This window comes from Vulpes lagopus, chromosome 5 (genome assembly GCF_018345385.1).
Source record: "Vulpes lagopus strain Blue_001 chromosome 5, ASM1834538v1, whole genome shotgun sequence".
In the NCBI taxonomy this organism is placed as follows: Eukaryota; Metazoa; Chordata; class Mammalia; order Carnivora; family Canidae; genus Vulpes; species Vulpes lagopus.
This window is the reverse complement of record NC_054828.1, coordinates 55,370,372-55,387,001: the sequence shown is the minus strand read 5'-3', so window position 1 is coordinate 55,387,001 and position 16,630 is coordinate 55,370,372. Positions and strand designations below refer to the sequence as shown.

At 42.7% G+C, this 16,630-nt stretch overlaps 1 protein-coding gene across 1 annotated transcript in view; it reads left to right on the top strand.

Annotated features, from left to right (window-relative positions):
- The window catches only part of TRHDE (thyrotropin releasing hormone degrading enzyme), a 388,541-nt gene extending 372,960 nt beyond the window's left edge, over positions 1-15,581 (top strand). Inside the window, exons 16-19 of the mRNA XM_041755901.1 lie at positions 3,715-3,882; positions 4,408-4,548; positions 7,026-7,107; positions 12,684-15,581. Of these exons, the coding sequence (XP_041611835.1) occupies positions 3,715-3,882; positions 4,408-4,548; positions 7,026-7,107; positions 12,684-12,827 (535 nt within the window). The 3' untranslated portion in view covers positions 12,828-15,581. The remainder of the gene's footprint in view (positions 1-3,714; positions 3,883-4,407; positions 4,549-7,025; positions 7,108-12,683) is intronic.
- Positions 15,582-16,630: the final 1,049 nt, after the last annotated feature.

The window sequence follows — 16,630 nt, the reverse complement described above, 5'->3', positions numbered from 1 at the left end:
GTCACATTCTTAGAAACATTTCCATGTTCATGAGAAGGGGCCCTGTCTCCCTGTAATCCTGGGGTCAAGCATCCCGCAAAACTCATTTATGCCGCTCGGAATGGTGGCTTCTGCGAGTTTGCAGCCCATGCTTTCCAAACAAATGAGCTTTTTCATTTGTTCCTAATGACTTTGGTTTACATAAAGAGATCTTAAAGTGTCCCCAGAGCAATCATTTTGCTAACATGTTATTAGAACATCTTTGCAAATTTAGCCACAAAAGGGGCTTCGTTAAAGATGGAAATCATCGGGGACCGAGGCCCTTAGCGACCCCAGCACTTGCCAGTCCTGCTTTATTTTCGGCGATGGGTACAGGGATCTTGTGACCCACGCCCTGACCCTTCGTCTGGGGCTGGGTCAGAGGATAAGTTGATGCCGTGGGAAGGGTGCTAGAAGGAGTCGCAGCGGTATTCTCTGGCTGATCAGCTCTGCTCTTGCCCCAGAGGGACACCTGTCACCCTGAGCCAGCGCGCCCCTGTGGCATCTGCCCAGAGCCAAGACTGTGGGTCTGCGGGACCCTGCTGCGAGACCTGGGGCTCCTTCACCCGGACCTGCCTCAGGCTGGAGATCATACATGGAAGCATATGTGTGTCTCATTTTCGTAGTCCTCAGTTTTGGTGCATCTGCTATGCACAGAGGGATAGCTGCTGACAAGCTGGAGGTTGGCCTGTACCCAGATTATGGGGTGCTCCTCGTGGTTTGGGGCTGCAGCTTCAGATCCAGAACTGGGCCCCATCCCGGGCAGCCTGTCTGTCATCTTATCCAGCACTTTATTGCTGAGTGGCCTTGTAGGAGTTGCTTCTCTTGCTCTGCGTGCGACTGGAGTGGCACAGAGCAGGCTCTCACGTACACCATGAGCCTCCGTCCTTGTGCTCACCCAGAGGCTGCATTTTAACGAGAGTCACTTCAGTGCTGGTGAGCGCCGTGGATACTCCAAGGCTGGAAATCCAGTCTTGCCAACATCGACTATTTCTCGAAGATGACTGATTAAGCTGCATGTCAGAAAATTAAGTAAAAAAAAAAAAAAAAGATTAGAGGTGACACTGTGGCCAGTTCAACACTGAGAGAAGGACAGATTGGATGCGTCACTATTATTCTGTAGCCCATGGAGTAGGCCCAGGTGATAGTACCCTCCTAAGGGATTTTTAAAAATTTTTTGTTGTTTTTACTCTCTATCAGATGGTGTTTTATGGAACAACAGAAAATCAGAATTCAGTGGCAATTATTTGATGAGTAGGACTAATAGAAATCAATGTATTGTACTTTGGTTGTCATTAGCCATCTCTAAGCTGATAAAAATGGGAATGACTTTCCTGCGCAGGTCACCGTGGATCTCAGTTTACTGTATAGTGGGGATGGTGCAAAACATCCTCCCTCCGAGCAGAGTTCCCTCTCTTGCAAAAATGTTTATAACGTGGACATCGTGATATTGTCATATGGACTAAATAAAACGTATAACCTGGAACATAGTATTGCACAGAAGTGTTGTTTTCTACCTCATGCTCCTGCAGCCTGTGTCCAGGGCGTTGGACGGGCCAATCCATTTGTTCATTGATACACGCATCTTGCGCAGTTCCGCATCTGCAACAGCATCTACTGAATAACAAAGTATGGGTTATTGCTAGCAACTATGGTATATGACAGTAGAGTTATTTCTAAGGAATATAGTTTAATATCTTGTGGGTGTTCCTTTTTTTGCATTTTCTATATTTCTGTATGCTTTTTCTACTTGAAACCATTGCTATCGGAGATTAGTTTCATAGGCAGTAACAAACCTAATTCAATGGACTCTCTTTAGTATATTAATAGGTTAACGACTCCCTATTAAGTTAACATTAAGAAAATATACATTGAGAAAAAAAAGAAAATTAACTGATGAACTGACGATTTCAGTAAACATTTTATTGTTTTTCTTTTCTTGCTAATTTTTATATTGATCTCTTGGCCAAACTCATAATAATAATAATACAGTATTTTGCTCTGTAGCCTGTAATATTTGGGAGAAAAAAACTCATCCTCTTTTCTACCGGTTGATAAAGACTAGGTTTTTGACTTTCTCATTAGAATTAGGAAAACAGGGAGGCATAGTTGTCGTCACATAGGGTATCGGGGTATTGACCACGATAAATGTGGTGGCAATGTTTTCTGAAGCTCTTTGCTGGTTTCTTCTGATGTCTGTCTGTGTTCCTTTTGTTTCTTTAAAAACAAAACAAACAGAATGCTTGTTTTCTGCACCACAAAAGGGCTTCAGTCAGCAAGGTTAAAGCAACTTTTCAACACTCCAGCCTACTCCTAGGAAGACAGAATGATACAGTTTTAGGCATTTCTGGGAACAATTAATGTTGTACGATACTTCTAGCAAATCTAAGCATCGGGTCTCCCGATAGACTGCCCTCAGTATTTGGAGCCTTTGCCCTACTTAGCCGCTTAACGGAATATGATGAAGCCTATGTTACTGGTAAATCATTCAGGCACTTCTTCCCATTTCCTAAATACTCCTTCAACCATAGCAGTGTCTCTGCCATCAGGGTCCTACATCTTTAGAAGAGATTGGTTTATCTCGCTTTCCAAAGAAAACACCTCCTATCAGCCACATTCAAATCATAAGTGAGAAATTTGAATAGTATATCACCAAATGTGACACACAGCAGAGATGTATTTTCGACTTGCTGTAAGTAGTCTAGTGTTCTTTTAGGGAATTCAGTTTTTTATTTTTATTTTTTTATTTTTTTAAAGATTTATTTATTTATTTATTTATTTATTTATTTATTTATTTATTCATGATAGACATAGAGAGAAAGAGAGAGAGATAGGCAGAGACACAGGAGGAGGGAGAAGCAGGCTCCATGTCGGGAGCCTGATGTGGGACTTGATCCCGGGATTCCAGGGTCACGCCCTGGGCCAAAGGCAGGCGCTAAACCGCTGAGCCACCCAAGGATCCCCGGAAATTCAGTTTTTAAAACATGGGGCATAGACTGAGACTTGAGAGAACAATATTTAGCAAAAAAAAAATTGCTATGGTAAAATAAACATGAGTATTTACAACTTATAAATAGTCAAGAGTAATTAAATCTACTCATGGTTTCCCACCGTAATATTTATTTTGGAGTCAAAGTCAAAATTTAGTCTATTTTTATGGTCACTTTTATCAATGTAGGGAAAAGAAATTTCCTCTTTCCCAAAATGTTTTATCTGTTTACTATGTCTATCAGTAATCTTCTGCGTTCCAATATTTGAAGACCTATTTGAGAAGAATAATTTGGAGAGATGTGTCTTCGATTTTAGGAGAAATTGTTTGTCTTATTCAAATTAGTCAGTTTTTTCAACCTCAGCTTTCTTGTCATTCTTGGGTCTACCTATTAGGAGATCTTTGGTTGATAAATACCCTAAGGTTGGTGGAAATATAAAGCATCCTGTTTGCATTTTTTTTTAAGTCTTTGTGTTCTGATTTTTGTTTGAATATAATTTCAAGAGTAGAAACAAAATTTGCAACCAAAATATGGCCAGTATTTGTTTTTTAATATTGTTACTATACAGTATTAACTCTCTTTTAGGTAAAACCTAATTAACATAACTATTAAAAAAAAACTGACTGTAGTAGAGGAGCATCTGTCTTTAGTGTCAATGCTATGAGGTTATTAATTAACAGAAAACCACCATGGGTTGCTTCTTCAGAATACCGCTCAATGTTAGAGACATTGTCTACTGTACGGGAGTTTCGTTACTAGATGAGGATGTCTGGGAATTCATATGGATGAAATTCCACTCCACTACGGCAGTTTCTGAGAAGAAAATACTATTGGAAGCCTTAACTTGCAGCGATGACAGGAACCTATTAAATAGGTGGGTCAATTAGTTCCCTAAATTTATTTGTGTAATGAGAATACTCTCTGTTAAACTACACTGAACTTGATCTTATTTCCTTGAATATATACTAGTTTACTCTAAAAAAATCTCCCACAGCTAAGGAGAACTGCCATGTTGACATGACGAAAGCTAATTGAATTGAAAGAGATACCTTTGTTTCTCACTAAATAGACAGTATGTCATTGTAAAAGGAATTAAGTGTTTACTGTAAAGATTTTTCCTAAAGTGGGTTGATATTACCAGAACACACAAAAATGTGATTTCTCCATCTGCAAGTTTTTTTCAAAATTTAATTAATGAGCTAATTAAAATGCTATGAGTTTACTCTCCCCGCCTTTTATAGACAGAGAATTGTTCTGTTGATATGTTGTATCAGGAGTGTTTACACAGGACTGTTCTTTTGAAGAATATAACCAATTAGTGCATGTAGGTTTTATAATTTCATGAAAATGTTTAAGCTATGGAGCTAAATTTTTTTTTTCTACGATTTTATCTTTAAAGGCTTTTGAATCTCTCACTGAATTCCGAGGTGGTGTTAGATCAAGATGCAATTGATGTGATAATCCATGTCGCTCGAAATCCACACGGCCGAGACCTTGCCTGGAAGTTTTTCAGAGATAAATGGAAGATATTAAATACCAGGTAGAAATGAGTTCATTCATTCATACTTGAGTGAGTAAATTAAAGGTGACATAGGAGAGGTAAAGGCCCAACTTCTTGTGTTTTTAAAAACCAAGGTCCAGATAATAGAATTAGTTTTTAAAATAGTCAACCAAGATGGGTGTTGCCACTCCTGTGGAACTCAGAAGTATTTTAATGGTTCTATGACATTATTCATGTAGTAAAGATTAAAAACTGTGATTATAGGTGGAAATGTGGGAGTAAAAAGGTTTAATAGTACAACTTCTATGGAAAATATATTAAACTCTCTAAGGTTGAAGAAATATAAAGCTATATTCTAAATGTGTTGTAGGAAAAATGATTTATAAATCAGATATAATTATTATATTATATAACAAGAAAATTTTAATTTTGCCTCTGCAGAATTTGTTTTAAATCTCCTTTAAATATAAATATCATAAAACACCTAAAATAAAACCAAGATATAGAGAAGGGGTGTTTGAGTCATTGTGTAATCCTCATTGCAATAGAATTCATTCCTAAGACATCTTCTTTCATGGTGAGAATTCTTCAGCCTCAATTTAAGTAAATATTTCATTATGCATTTAAATATATTATAATAAATGTTGATTTATTACTCTGATAATCTCTATGGCATTTTAAAATTAAATTTATTACAGAGCATGCAGATGCTTGCATGTTCTCAAACTTAAATGTCCCCAAATAGTGAACCAGACCTCTTGTTCTGTCTCTTAAAAACTGACAGGTAAACTTCATGTTTTTAAGGGACACTGTTATCAGTTGCCCTTGTATACAGGATTCAGTTTGAATGGACGTGTCCTATTAAAACACAATTCTCGCCACAGATATTTCATTGTCAGAAAGCACTGATATTCCTAGAAGACACATTGGCCTTTTTGCATTTGCAGCTCAGAAATTGGAATGATTGGAAGATTAGAACTTGCTTTGCAGTCGTGCACCATAATCGAGTGAATAGTCAGATATAAGATGAATTAACATATGCAAGCATTTCACTTTAGACAGTGTCCAATAGCTGCCAATACAGTCTCCTTAGCGAGTGGTTTTGCCTCCCAGAGTTCAGCATAGGGCACGTATGTATAGTTTAGTGCCTCCCAAACATGCTTGGTTCCTGCTGTGCTCAGTTTGCCTCACCGAGAGGCCGTGACCTCTAGCTGAGAGGTAGAAAGGTTGAGGTTGCAGTAGATCTACCGACCAGAAGTGTTCATCTTGACAAGTAGGACTGTCTTCTTCATCTGCTCCTGTTCCTCTGTCAGTCCTCGAGCCCTGGAGTTCATGGAGATACTCTCCAAGTTCCTCCTTATTTCCCACCCCACAGACTCTCCCCGCTTTTAGTTGCCATCTATTCCAGTGGTTTCAGTCGCTCCCAAATCTACATCTCTTGCTCGGAGCATTTTGTCTGGGCTTCACCCGGTGCTGGACAGTTGCATGGGGTGCACCTGCACAGCTAAACCCATCATTATCCTCTTGTCTTTCTTTCTTCAGCAGGTAATGTGGCCATCCACCCATTGCTCACGCCAGATACTCGGAAATACATCTACCCCCGTGCCATATATATACAACAATTAGGCTTGAGATAGCGTCAGTTTAATAAGCCCTAAAAGAAAGGCCCCACAAGGCTGTAAGGGCAGCATTAGAAAACCTCTTATCATCGGGGCTGAACCTTTTCTTCCAAGACCTCAGAATCTTTTTTAGTGTACTTGTCTTAATTCTAAGAGTATGGCAACCCATGGTAGGTGTTCTTAGCACTGCAGAGATAAATCCGTAAAGCAAGAGACCGTTCTATCTCACCAATACAAGTTATTCCTGACTGTGGGTCACGAGTCAAGAATTTATGTCTGTGGTACAAGGATTATGCAATCCAAGTGAACAACTCAATATTTTAATGAACTGCCTACGTGAATAAAAATACTAATAATTTGGGAACATTGCAAAGAAATTTGGCTCAGTTTCTAGGCATGAAAATGGAGAATGCCAGTGTCAGTCATGACTGGACCTGTGTGACGTACTGATAATGCCCAAGTTTGTCTTAGGGTCCTAATTCCTTTGTTGGGATTTTCTTTTCTTCTTTTTTTTTCCTATATGAATTAGGTTGCTTTCAAGTTTTAAAATATTTCTTCCTCAGCCCTTGGGCTGGAAATGTAATAGTAATTCCTAAATCTAATTTTAGAAGGTTCCTTTTTTTTTTTTTTTTTTAATTTACCACAACTTAGACCTCTCTGAAACATTTTTGAGCCCAGTCACATGGCATGTGATGGCATCCTGCAGTCCCAGCTCTTTGCACCTCCCTGGCTCCCTGGAGAAATGACCTCGAAATGTTCAGATATCTTAATGGCAACAAGATAGCATTGGCCAAACGGAGCCCTTGAAAAAGATCCTAAAAAAATACGTAGAGTACTATTTCTTAAATTACTGCCTATATTCACATCAAGACTTTTTTTTTTTTTAAATCTTTCCAGGTACGGAGAGGCATTATTTATGAATTCCAAACTCATTAGTGGAGTCACAGAGTTTCTTAATACCGAAGGTGAACTCAAAGAGGTAAATATTTTAATATGAGTTCTAATGCTTTTCTCTTATAAATATATGAAATCATACATTTACTTTAACCATTTTTTCCCAACAGATTCATATCCATTTCTTTAAAACACACACATTTATGCTAAAGACTTCACTTGATTCATTATTTGCAAAGGTCTTTCTATTGCATTAAACATTAAATGTCATCAGGGCGCCTGGGTGTCTCAGTCAGTTGAGCACCTGACTCTTGGCTTGGGCAAGGTCATGATCTCAGAGTGTTGAGACTCCCTTTTGAGGGCCTTGCATGCTCAGTGCAGTAACTTGTCTCTCTCCCTCCCCCTCTGTCCCATCCCCCGGCTCCCCGCACACGTGTGCTCACTCTCTCAAGTAAATCCATAAACTCTAAGCAAAAAACAAACATCGAATGCCTTCAAGAGATGCTTGAATGTAGTAAATCTCACACCGGGGACTCCAAATCCGCTGCAGATACCTTTCATCTAATCAGCCGTGCCTCTGCTGATTATACGAACCCAGTGTAGGATCCTAGAAATAATAGAACTGGCCTTCCCAGTGATTCAATATTTGGGTACAAAGGACCCAGGCTGGTGTTGAGGTGTAGACCTTGAATCTCCCTGCTTTGTGGTCAGGCCGAGAGAGGGAGCGGGTCACTGGGTGTGTCAATAATGCCTCGTGCCATCGAGTCCATTCAATGAAATGAAATCATACGTATGATTATAATAGTCTGTTGAAAATTCTGCTTGATATAATCCCAAATAGGGCAGCCCGGGTGGCTCAGTGGTTTAGCACAGACTTCAGCCCAGGGCGTGATCCTGGAGACCCGGGATCGATTCCCATGTCGGGCTCCTTTGCAAGGAGCCTGCTTCTCTCTCTGCCTGTGTCTCTGCCTCTCTCTCTCTCTCACTCTCTGTCTCTGTTGCTCATGAATAAATAAAAAAAATCTTAAAAAAAAAGATATAATCCTAAATAGCTTTCATTAATGAAAATAATTATTTAAGGACTAGCGTCCAGTTTGGAGTGCATCTAACGTTTCCTTTGTTTTCTCTGGTTTATTTCTCTGGAAATTTAAACCAGCTTTATTTATTTGTTTGTTTGTTTATTTATTCATTCATTTATTTTTGACCATTAAATCACATTTGTAAAAGAGAAGGGTGTGAAATGGGGAGCGGTAAGTGTGTAGGAGGGAGGAAAGAAATACAGATACTTTGGAAGGATTTAGAGGAGCTTCCACCATCTATCACTTTTTCATCTGCCGCCCACCTGGGTCGTAGAAGGTAGGCGAGGTCTGGCCCTGAGAGTCCGGGCTGCCTGGGCTTCCTGGGAAAGAATGCCTGAGGCTGTGGCCCAGAGCCCCGCACGGGGAGCCGCACTCCCCCAGAAGCATCCACCCTTCACATCTCCTAATATTGCCCAATGTCCGAGGCGATCCCTCAAACATCAGCTTGGATTCTTGTACGCTCGGAGCTAAGCTGAGCCAAGTCTCCAATTGTTATGATGTGCAATTCAATTTTTGTCCCAGCCAAGTGTTCCCAACCCAAAGGATTTAGTTCTGCAAGCCCCAGCCCACGTTTTGCTGTTTTTTTTTTTTTTAAAGGAACCTCAACGAGAAGGGCTTCTTTCGTGTCTGTATGAAACAGAATGAAAGAACAATTAAATAAACGATTGCTTCCAATTTTTTTCTGTATTTAAATGAAGTACTTTTAATTTCTTGATTTTACATTCAGTAATCAGTGAGTGAAAGACTCATTTAGTCACAACGTGCGAAGCCACTGAAGTGAGCGGAGCACAGGAGTGACAGGCCCCCCCTTGCCCTCCTTTAACCCCTTCCTCCTCCGTACCCCGTACCCCGTCTTCTCTGCCTTGGACCCTCACCAGCTGCCCCTCCGCCGTTGGCTCCCGTCCTTCTTCCCCCAACTCCTGTCTGTCCTTCATCCTTTCCTCTCCATGTAAAACCCAGGCCTTGGGGAAACATCCTGGAAGTGGATACATACTTGGTGGCCATCGTGTGCCGACCAACCACTTAGTTTCACATATTTCACACGTATTTTTTTGATATGTTTCCACTTGAGTCAATGGCCATTTGGAACATCCTTATAAGGAAGGTGCAGTTTCAAAGCTGACACGAAACTGTGGCTTCTACCCCATTGCCTGCCAAGCAGCTGACTCAGGGGACTGTGTCTCGGGGTGGGAGGGGTGTCCCTCATGCAGCTGCCCGTGCTGACCCTCCAGCTGACAACCCCTGTCCGAAGCTTCTCCACACTTCCGTGACCCCTCATCGTCCTTAGGGCAGGGGCCACTGCTGTAAGGCCTTGTAGTGCTAACAAGCCCCGGCCCGTAAGATGAAGAGGGTGAGGGACCGCCAGGCGTGACCTTCCCTGACCCCTGAGACTTGCAGGTGCCAGGCCTGGGGTGGGCGGTGGGGGGGCGCCCTGCAGGGTCCGGCCTTATTCTCCAGGCGTCACCTTCCCTGACCCTTGAGACTCGAAGGTGCCAGGCCCACCCAGGGGCGCCCTGTAGGGCCCGGCCTTATTCTACAGGTGTGACCGTCCCTGACCCCTGAGACTCGCAGGAGCCAGGTCTGGGGTGGGGGTGGGAGCATCCTGCACAGCCTGGCCTTATTCTCCAGCCAGGCGTGACCTTCCCTGACCCCCGTGTCTCCCAGGCGCCCTGGTCCACGGGCTAATGTCTGAAACTAGACCTCATGGCAGGCGACGGCTAAGTCAGGTCTCCCACGTAGTTATGGGGAGTGCGTGATGTTCTGCAGCTTACTGCTCATTGATTTTGTGATGCTTGGGGTCTAGGGTTCTCTAAAATAAGAGGCTGGTTGGGTTTGCTTTTTAAAAAAAACATGAAAATATTTTCTAACCGAGAAATGAACAAACGTGTCTAGAAATTTTATGCTAAGAACAGGAAGCACAAACAACTCTGACATCCCACTAAGTACTATTTTATAAAAACGTCTACACTGGTAACATTTTCAAATAAAAGCCTAGGATGGCATAAATATTTAGGGAACACAATAATAAAAGCTAATCACAGCAGGAAGCGACCAAAGAGCAGCCGAGACGAGCAAAGTGGGTTGGCAAGCGCCTCCGTGTCCCCTGCGCCTGTAGAGCCGGGCAGGGGCCCGAGGGTCCCGGGGCCGCACCCCAGGGCCAGCCAGGTGGGTGCTCGGGGCACGTGCTCGCCAGAGGAGCTGCAGGCAGTGTGGGCTTGAAACTGGTTTGTGCCGGCTGTGCACGTGGGCCGGACGTGTTCTGCTGACCCATCCCCGGCCCTCGGCTCTCTGGGCTCGCGGGGACTCTGTAGTTACTTCGACCCTGAGGGAAGGAATGGATCCCTGCAGGCTCACCGCTTACATTTTATATTTTTAAAGATTTTATTTATTTATTCATGAGACACAGAGAGAGAGAGAGGCAGAGACCCAGGCAGGGGGAGAAGCAGGCTCCCTGCGGGGACCCCATGCAGGACGCGATCCCAGGACCCCGGGGTCATGCCCTGGGCTGAAGGCAGATGCTCAACCCACTGAGCCCCCAGGTGCCCCCACTACCTACACCTCTTACTGGTCATTCTCCTGAGGGGTGATTTGACCTACAGCCCTGTGTCGGTGACATGTCCACACTCAGGCCCTCGTTGGCCTCTGAGGAGGACCTAGGAGCTGCCCTGTGCACTCCGGCTGCCTTGCTGTCTCTGTCATTGAGGGGCCAGGAGCGCGTGGCACACGGTCCAAGTTGCCGAGAGGGCCGTTTGCACGGTCCTGCCGGGGAAGGAGGCGATGATGCAGATTATGGTAAGAGGAGTGAACAGGACTTTCTCCCGATTGGCGTCAATCACGTGAACATCCCTGTCACGGGCGCCCATGTGCTGTGGTTTACACAGCTTTGTAATAAAACAATACCTAGGCCCTCGTGTAGTATTTGTTGCTTTAGGATCATAGACTGGATGAGTCCAAACCTACAAACCCGAACGAATTATTGGATTCATCAGTTGAAGTCTAAAACTACGGGGATCCCTGGGTGGCCCAGCAGTTTAGCACCTGCCTTTGGCCCAGGGCCTGATCCCGCGTCGGGTCCCCACAGAGAGCCTGCTTCTCCCTCTGCCTGTGTCTCTGCCTCTCTCTCTCTCTCTCTGTGTCTATCATGAATAAGTAAAAATAAAATCTTTAAAAAAAAGTCTAAAATTACGATTCGATGCTTCCCTTTCACCCACATGCACGTGCCACGAGCACAAGTGTGCGGCGCAGCGCCCGGAATATTGGAAGACACCTGCTGGGTAACTCCAGTGTCTTCCCCTCTTCCTCTTGGTGTGTGTGAATTTGGTACAAATGTCAGATCAATTTTTGGGGTCGCATCAGTTAAGTCTTTGCTACCTGTTGGCTGTTTTACATATTTGCAATAAAAGCCTAGTGCCTTTGAAGCCTCCCAAAGGAGGTAGCCGTGGCTCACGCTGCAGGGGCACGGGGCTTGGGAGGACAGGAGAAAACACGCTTTGGCAAAACCCACGGGTGTCGTGTAGTCCGAGGAAGAGCGTCATAAACCAGCCAAGCTACCGATGAACCAGTTTCTAGATTAAACTCATCGGGGCATCAGGAAGTCCATTTGAAGTGCTGGACCGCCTCCCATTTCTCCCCGTCCCCGCGTCCCTCTTGAGGGACTGCATTTCCCTCCTGCCATCTCCTCCCTGTGACCCCCCACCCCCACCCCAGGTGATGAATCGCACCGCACACTAATTACACCACTAATGTTTCTGTTCTGCAAGCTGATTTGTCACATTTTGCCCGTTGGCATTGCGGTCGTTGGTTGGGTGCCAGTTTCTTAAGACACATCTTACGGGGAAAGAGAGAAGCTGCGGGTATTTAATCGCGAAACAAAAACCCCAGAGTATGAGAACTCTCTAGAGAAAAATCGTATATCCAGAAAAATAATAGCACAGCATTTAAAAATCATAACGTGTTTGAATCGAGGGCTCCAAGTATGTGGCTGCACGAGTCCGCCTTTAGCTTCCCTCCATTCTCGCCTGAGTCACTCGGGCGATGGAAATGCCATTAATCGCCCAGTTCTCATAGCGCCATTGCCTTCTTCCCACCACCCCATAACTGGTAACCCCTTGCTGCCAAACACGAGGTCATGCTCTCATGCTACTTATTCGGAGGCGATGAAGAGGGGCCTTGTATTTACCAACCGAGAGAGAGAAGTTTGGTCCTGGCCTTCAGTCTTCAAGGCTGTTGGTGCATTGGCTGTGCTGCCTAACTAGCGCTAGCCTTGGCCACCGTCCCGCCAACCTATTAGGAAGAGACCAAGACGTCCCTGTTCCTATTTGCTTATGAAACAAGCAGCTGCATTTGGAGCTCTTGAAAGCGTAATGTCCACTCTTTCTTCCAAAAGGAAGCACGTTGCCCCTCCCGGGCACAGCTGGCCCTACCGTGTTTGGCAGTTCACTTGCTTCGCGGCCCACATAGGCCTCCTGTAGCGACTGGCGCCTTGCGGCCCGTACGCCCTCGCTTGTGTGTGTTTAGCCGGGAGTTTGTTGGAGCCCCCCCCTCCGCCCCGTGTTCACCCGTCTACGATCTTTCTTCCCAGTTGAAGAACTTCATGAAGACCTACGATGGAGTGGCTGCTGCCTCTTTCTTGAGAGCTGTGGAAACGGTGGAGGCCAACGTGCGCTGGAAAGCGCTGTATCAGGATGAGCTCTTCCAGTGGTTAGGAAAAGCTCTGAGACACTGAGATGGCTCTTACCAGCAACCCAACCCAGGATGCTGGGAGACCTGCCTTGCACGGACTGAGGAAGATGCGCCATGTGGAAAATGGCCAGATTTTCAGTGTTAACGTGTGGGAGGAAATTTTTTTTTTTTTTTTTTTTGTATTTTAGATTTTTTTTGGTTTTGGGGGATTTTCTTTTTTTTTTTGGGTTTGTTTCCTTCATTCTGTTTTTTTCTCTACTGGGTGTTCTTCTCTAAAGAAACTCTCGCAAGTGACACTAGCCATGATTGCTTCAGCTGTACATTTCCCCCGCTGTGACGGGACCAAATACGATAGTGATGCATGTCGATGTTGCAGTCAATTTGGAAAAAAAAAAAAAAAACATAATTCCGGATATTTTGTGCATGGTTGTATGGTCCTGCCTGTGTTCAGCATGCTTATTTAAAATGTCCAATGTCGTATGTGAATATATGTTACATTCAGGATGGGCATTATACAAAAGCACAAAGATTATCTATGACAATCAGTGTTGCAATGAGAGAAAAACGACAACGAAATCATGTTCTTAGTCCCGGGCAACGTGAGAGGTAAAAACCGCCCTTGGAGGGATCATTATTATCACCTATTTCAGCACTTGGATTGTCTTGCAGTGATGACTGTGTTGCTGACTCATTTTCTTGGAGTTAAAGCCGTGTGTATGCTCAACGAGCCTCACGGGTGGTGTGTGCACATGTACCTGTACGTAGGGAAGCCCTGTATATAGTGTCGTGCACTGCACTTGGGCAAAGAATCTCTGCAGATCAAAGAGACTTTATCTCTTTTTATAAACATATGCAAACTTTGAAAAGGCCTAAAAGAATTCATCTCAACCCTATCCTTCCTGACAATTCCCTGACTAAATTTCTCAACCATTAGAGATTTCTTTTTTTCATCTATTTCCTGAACCAATGGCCTATTTTACTACATGAAAATGAATTCAGACAGAATTTATGTGTCAACGCTCTTCTAATTCTCCAAGGTGGCAGCCTCGGATCCTAAATATATAGATTCTATATTATAGATATTCATTCAGTCTTCCTATTGTGTAAAACAATTGTGCACATTTAATAATTATTATCAGTGCTGAGAAGGCACTTCTTTCCCATCTTGTTTGTTTTTCCATCTCAGGTTGGGTGGCCCGGAGGGTCAGAAACTCTCTGTGTGTGTTGGTCTTTGCGTCTGTGCCAATCTAACCCTCCATTAAGTGACCGTACCTCAAGTGGGTCTGATACCATTTAATGACCTTTGATGTGACTTGTGCCGTCTATTCGGATGAAAACTACTTTTTTTTTTTTTAGCAAAGTTTTTCGTTTGGCATTGACAGCTCTCTTCTACCTAGGAATTTTTTTTTCTACCTAGGTATTTTAAATAACCCTTTTCGTGGCTGCATGTCCTGTAACACAGTGCTTTTATGTGCTTTTCTCGCCCAGTAGGCCGGCTCTCCAAACATTGCTCAGCTGCTCTGAAATGAACATATTTTCCGTTCACCGTTCTAAAATACCAACACAGCTACTAGACCCCAGCCAAAAGCTTGTGGACCACTTTCTACTCTCCTGGGGTTTCCCACTCCTCCAAATCCTCCTGTGAATTATTGAGAGAAATATATTCTAACTCTCATAGTCACTGAAAATGAGGGTGGGGGGGAAATACAGGTGTTTTAGAAACCAGAGCCATAGATTTATTTTGATTTTGTAGCAAAAAGGAGCAGTTTCCTAATCCACTGAACTGGAATCACCTAAAATGGAATTTTATCTTTTTCAGCGATTAATATCTATCACTCACACCTGATTTTTTCAGCACTTCATTCAATCAAAGCGCATGAATTCCAAATACACCGTGTGGTACGATTAAGACATAGTGCTACTTAGTATGAAATCTAAAAGTCGTTCCACTGACCAGAAGTCGTGAAATTTAACAAGGACGTGTCAGAAAAATAAAATCCATAAGGGACAAGTTCTGATGCATCACGATGGTACATATCACACCGCTGGGCAGGTCCAAAGCATGTAACCGTGGCCCCCCTGGGCTCATGGAACAGAGGCAAATAGATAAAACATGAGAGGTGGGTGTCTTATTTCGTGTCCTGAATTATTGGAAATTCTTAGTAGTCGTGACATTCTTTTGAGTGAAATCACCATTTCCAGTTTTGAGTTAGAAAGACTTCTCGAGTTCCTTTTTCCTCCCCACTGTTAGTCATCTTAATCCTCTGTCAGTGTTTTAGTGGCCTTGGACAACTGGTTTAGCAACAATGTCAAATCCTCAATGTGTAAATCTGTGCAATGTTCAATACCTCATAGAATATCTGTTCAACGGTATAGTAGTATCAATGGCATTGAGATGGAATTTCTGTTCTACATATTTTTCAATAATTTATCCTTTCCAATGTTGAAGATTATATCAGGCTTTAACGTTTTTTAGTTGTTTGGATAAGTAATATTTTCAAAATAATAAAATGACCAATGATATCTCTTGGAATATTCTGTAAACTGTAGTTATAAAATTCTATTTTCTACATAGAGTTTTTATCTTGTTTCTCTCCTTTGTATGTTTTGCAAGTCCTACCGATGCATGAAATAACAAAGTGTTGGAAGTGTTCAGTTCCTAGGCTTGAATCTTTACTGTGCCAATATACGTACAAATGCAAAACTTAGTTTCAATTAGACAGGACTGAACTGTTTACCATACCGAATATTAAACATCACCAGGTGACTTGGGAATAAAAAGTTTTCCCCATTTGCACACGTTTTCCCTTAAAATTTTCTTAGAGTCTTTAAGTCTTTAAAATACAGATGAGCACAACCTCCGAGGTTTTAATTTCTACAATGCTACGCTGATTCCTGAATTTCAATAACACAGATTTTACTTGGAGCTTAAGCTTGTTTGGGTTTATATTACTTCCAGGATCCTGTGTATCACAGGACTGAGGTTTGGCAGTGCTCTTTACGAGCGTGACCGTATAATATCTTACAAGGTCATTACGATTATAACGTACTTATAAATTGCATTTCGTTTGCAGAGAGCTTTTCCACGTGCTGTTTTATTGGCTCCTTTCAAAAACCTAATAAATTATATTAGCCCTGATAGTCTAGTGAAAAACACTGAGGCTCCAAGTAGCGACATGAACCATTTAAAAATACGTAGTTGTTATTTGGGGAATGGACATAGTAACCTTAGACTTTCCATAAAACCTTCCTACAAAGAAACTAGAAGGACATGCCTCTACCCATCGCACAAGTTGGAGATTTTCCAAATACCAGAAGCAGCACCAAAATTTGTGATGAAATAGGTCTACACTAATTATATTATCTTTCAAAGCCTGTGTTTCTAATCTGCATGATGTCAAACAACTGGATGAAATGTTCACCAGCAGGTCACATTAGGATAAGCAGCCCAGCCCAATATTGTGACAAAAATATACAGTTCATTGATGATAGTTTCCTTTTTTGATCTTTTGGTGCACACTGTTTAAACACAACTTTAACATGGTGATAATCTGCTTTATTTTTACACACATTTCTCTGGTAAGCTCTATCTGTAGTAACAGATGGTCGGACCACAGATAAAATGGTTTCCATCTAAATCAGTGAAAATAATAGTCAGTGATATGTTTATAAATCTATGCAGACTAAATTGTGAAAAGCAATGTTCATGCAGCTGCAGGACTGGATTGGATGCAGAAGAGGAATTCCTGAAGAACTTTACAATGATGTATTTAATTACAATCTACTGGCTATTACAATTTTAAGGAACTTTTGTTCCTGAGAAATTTTCAAGACCTAAAATAGCTC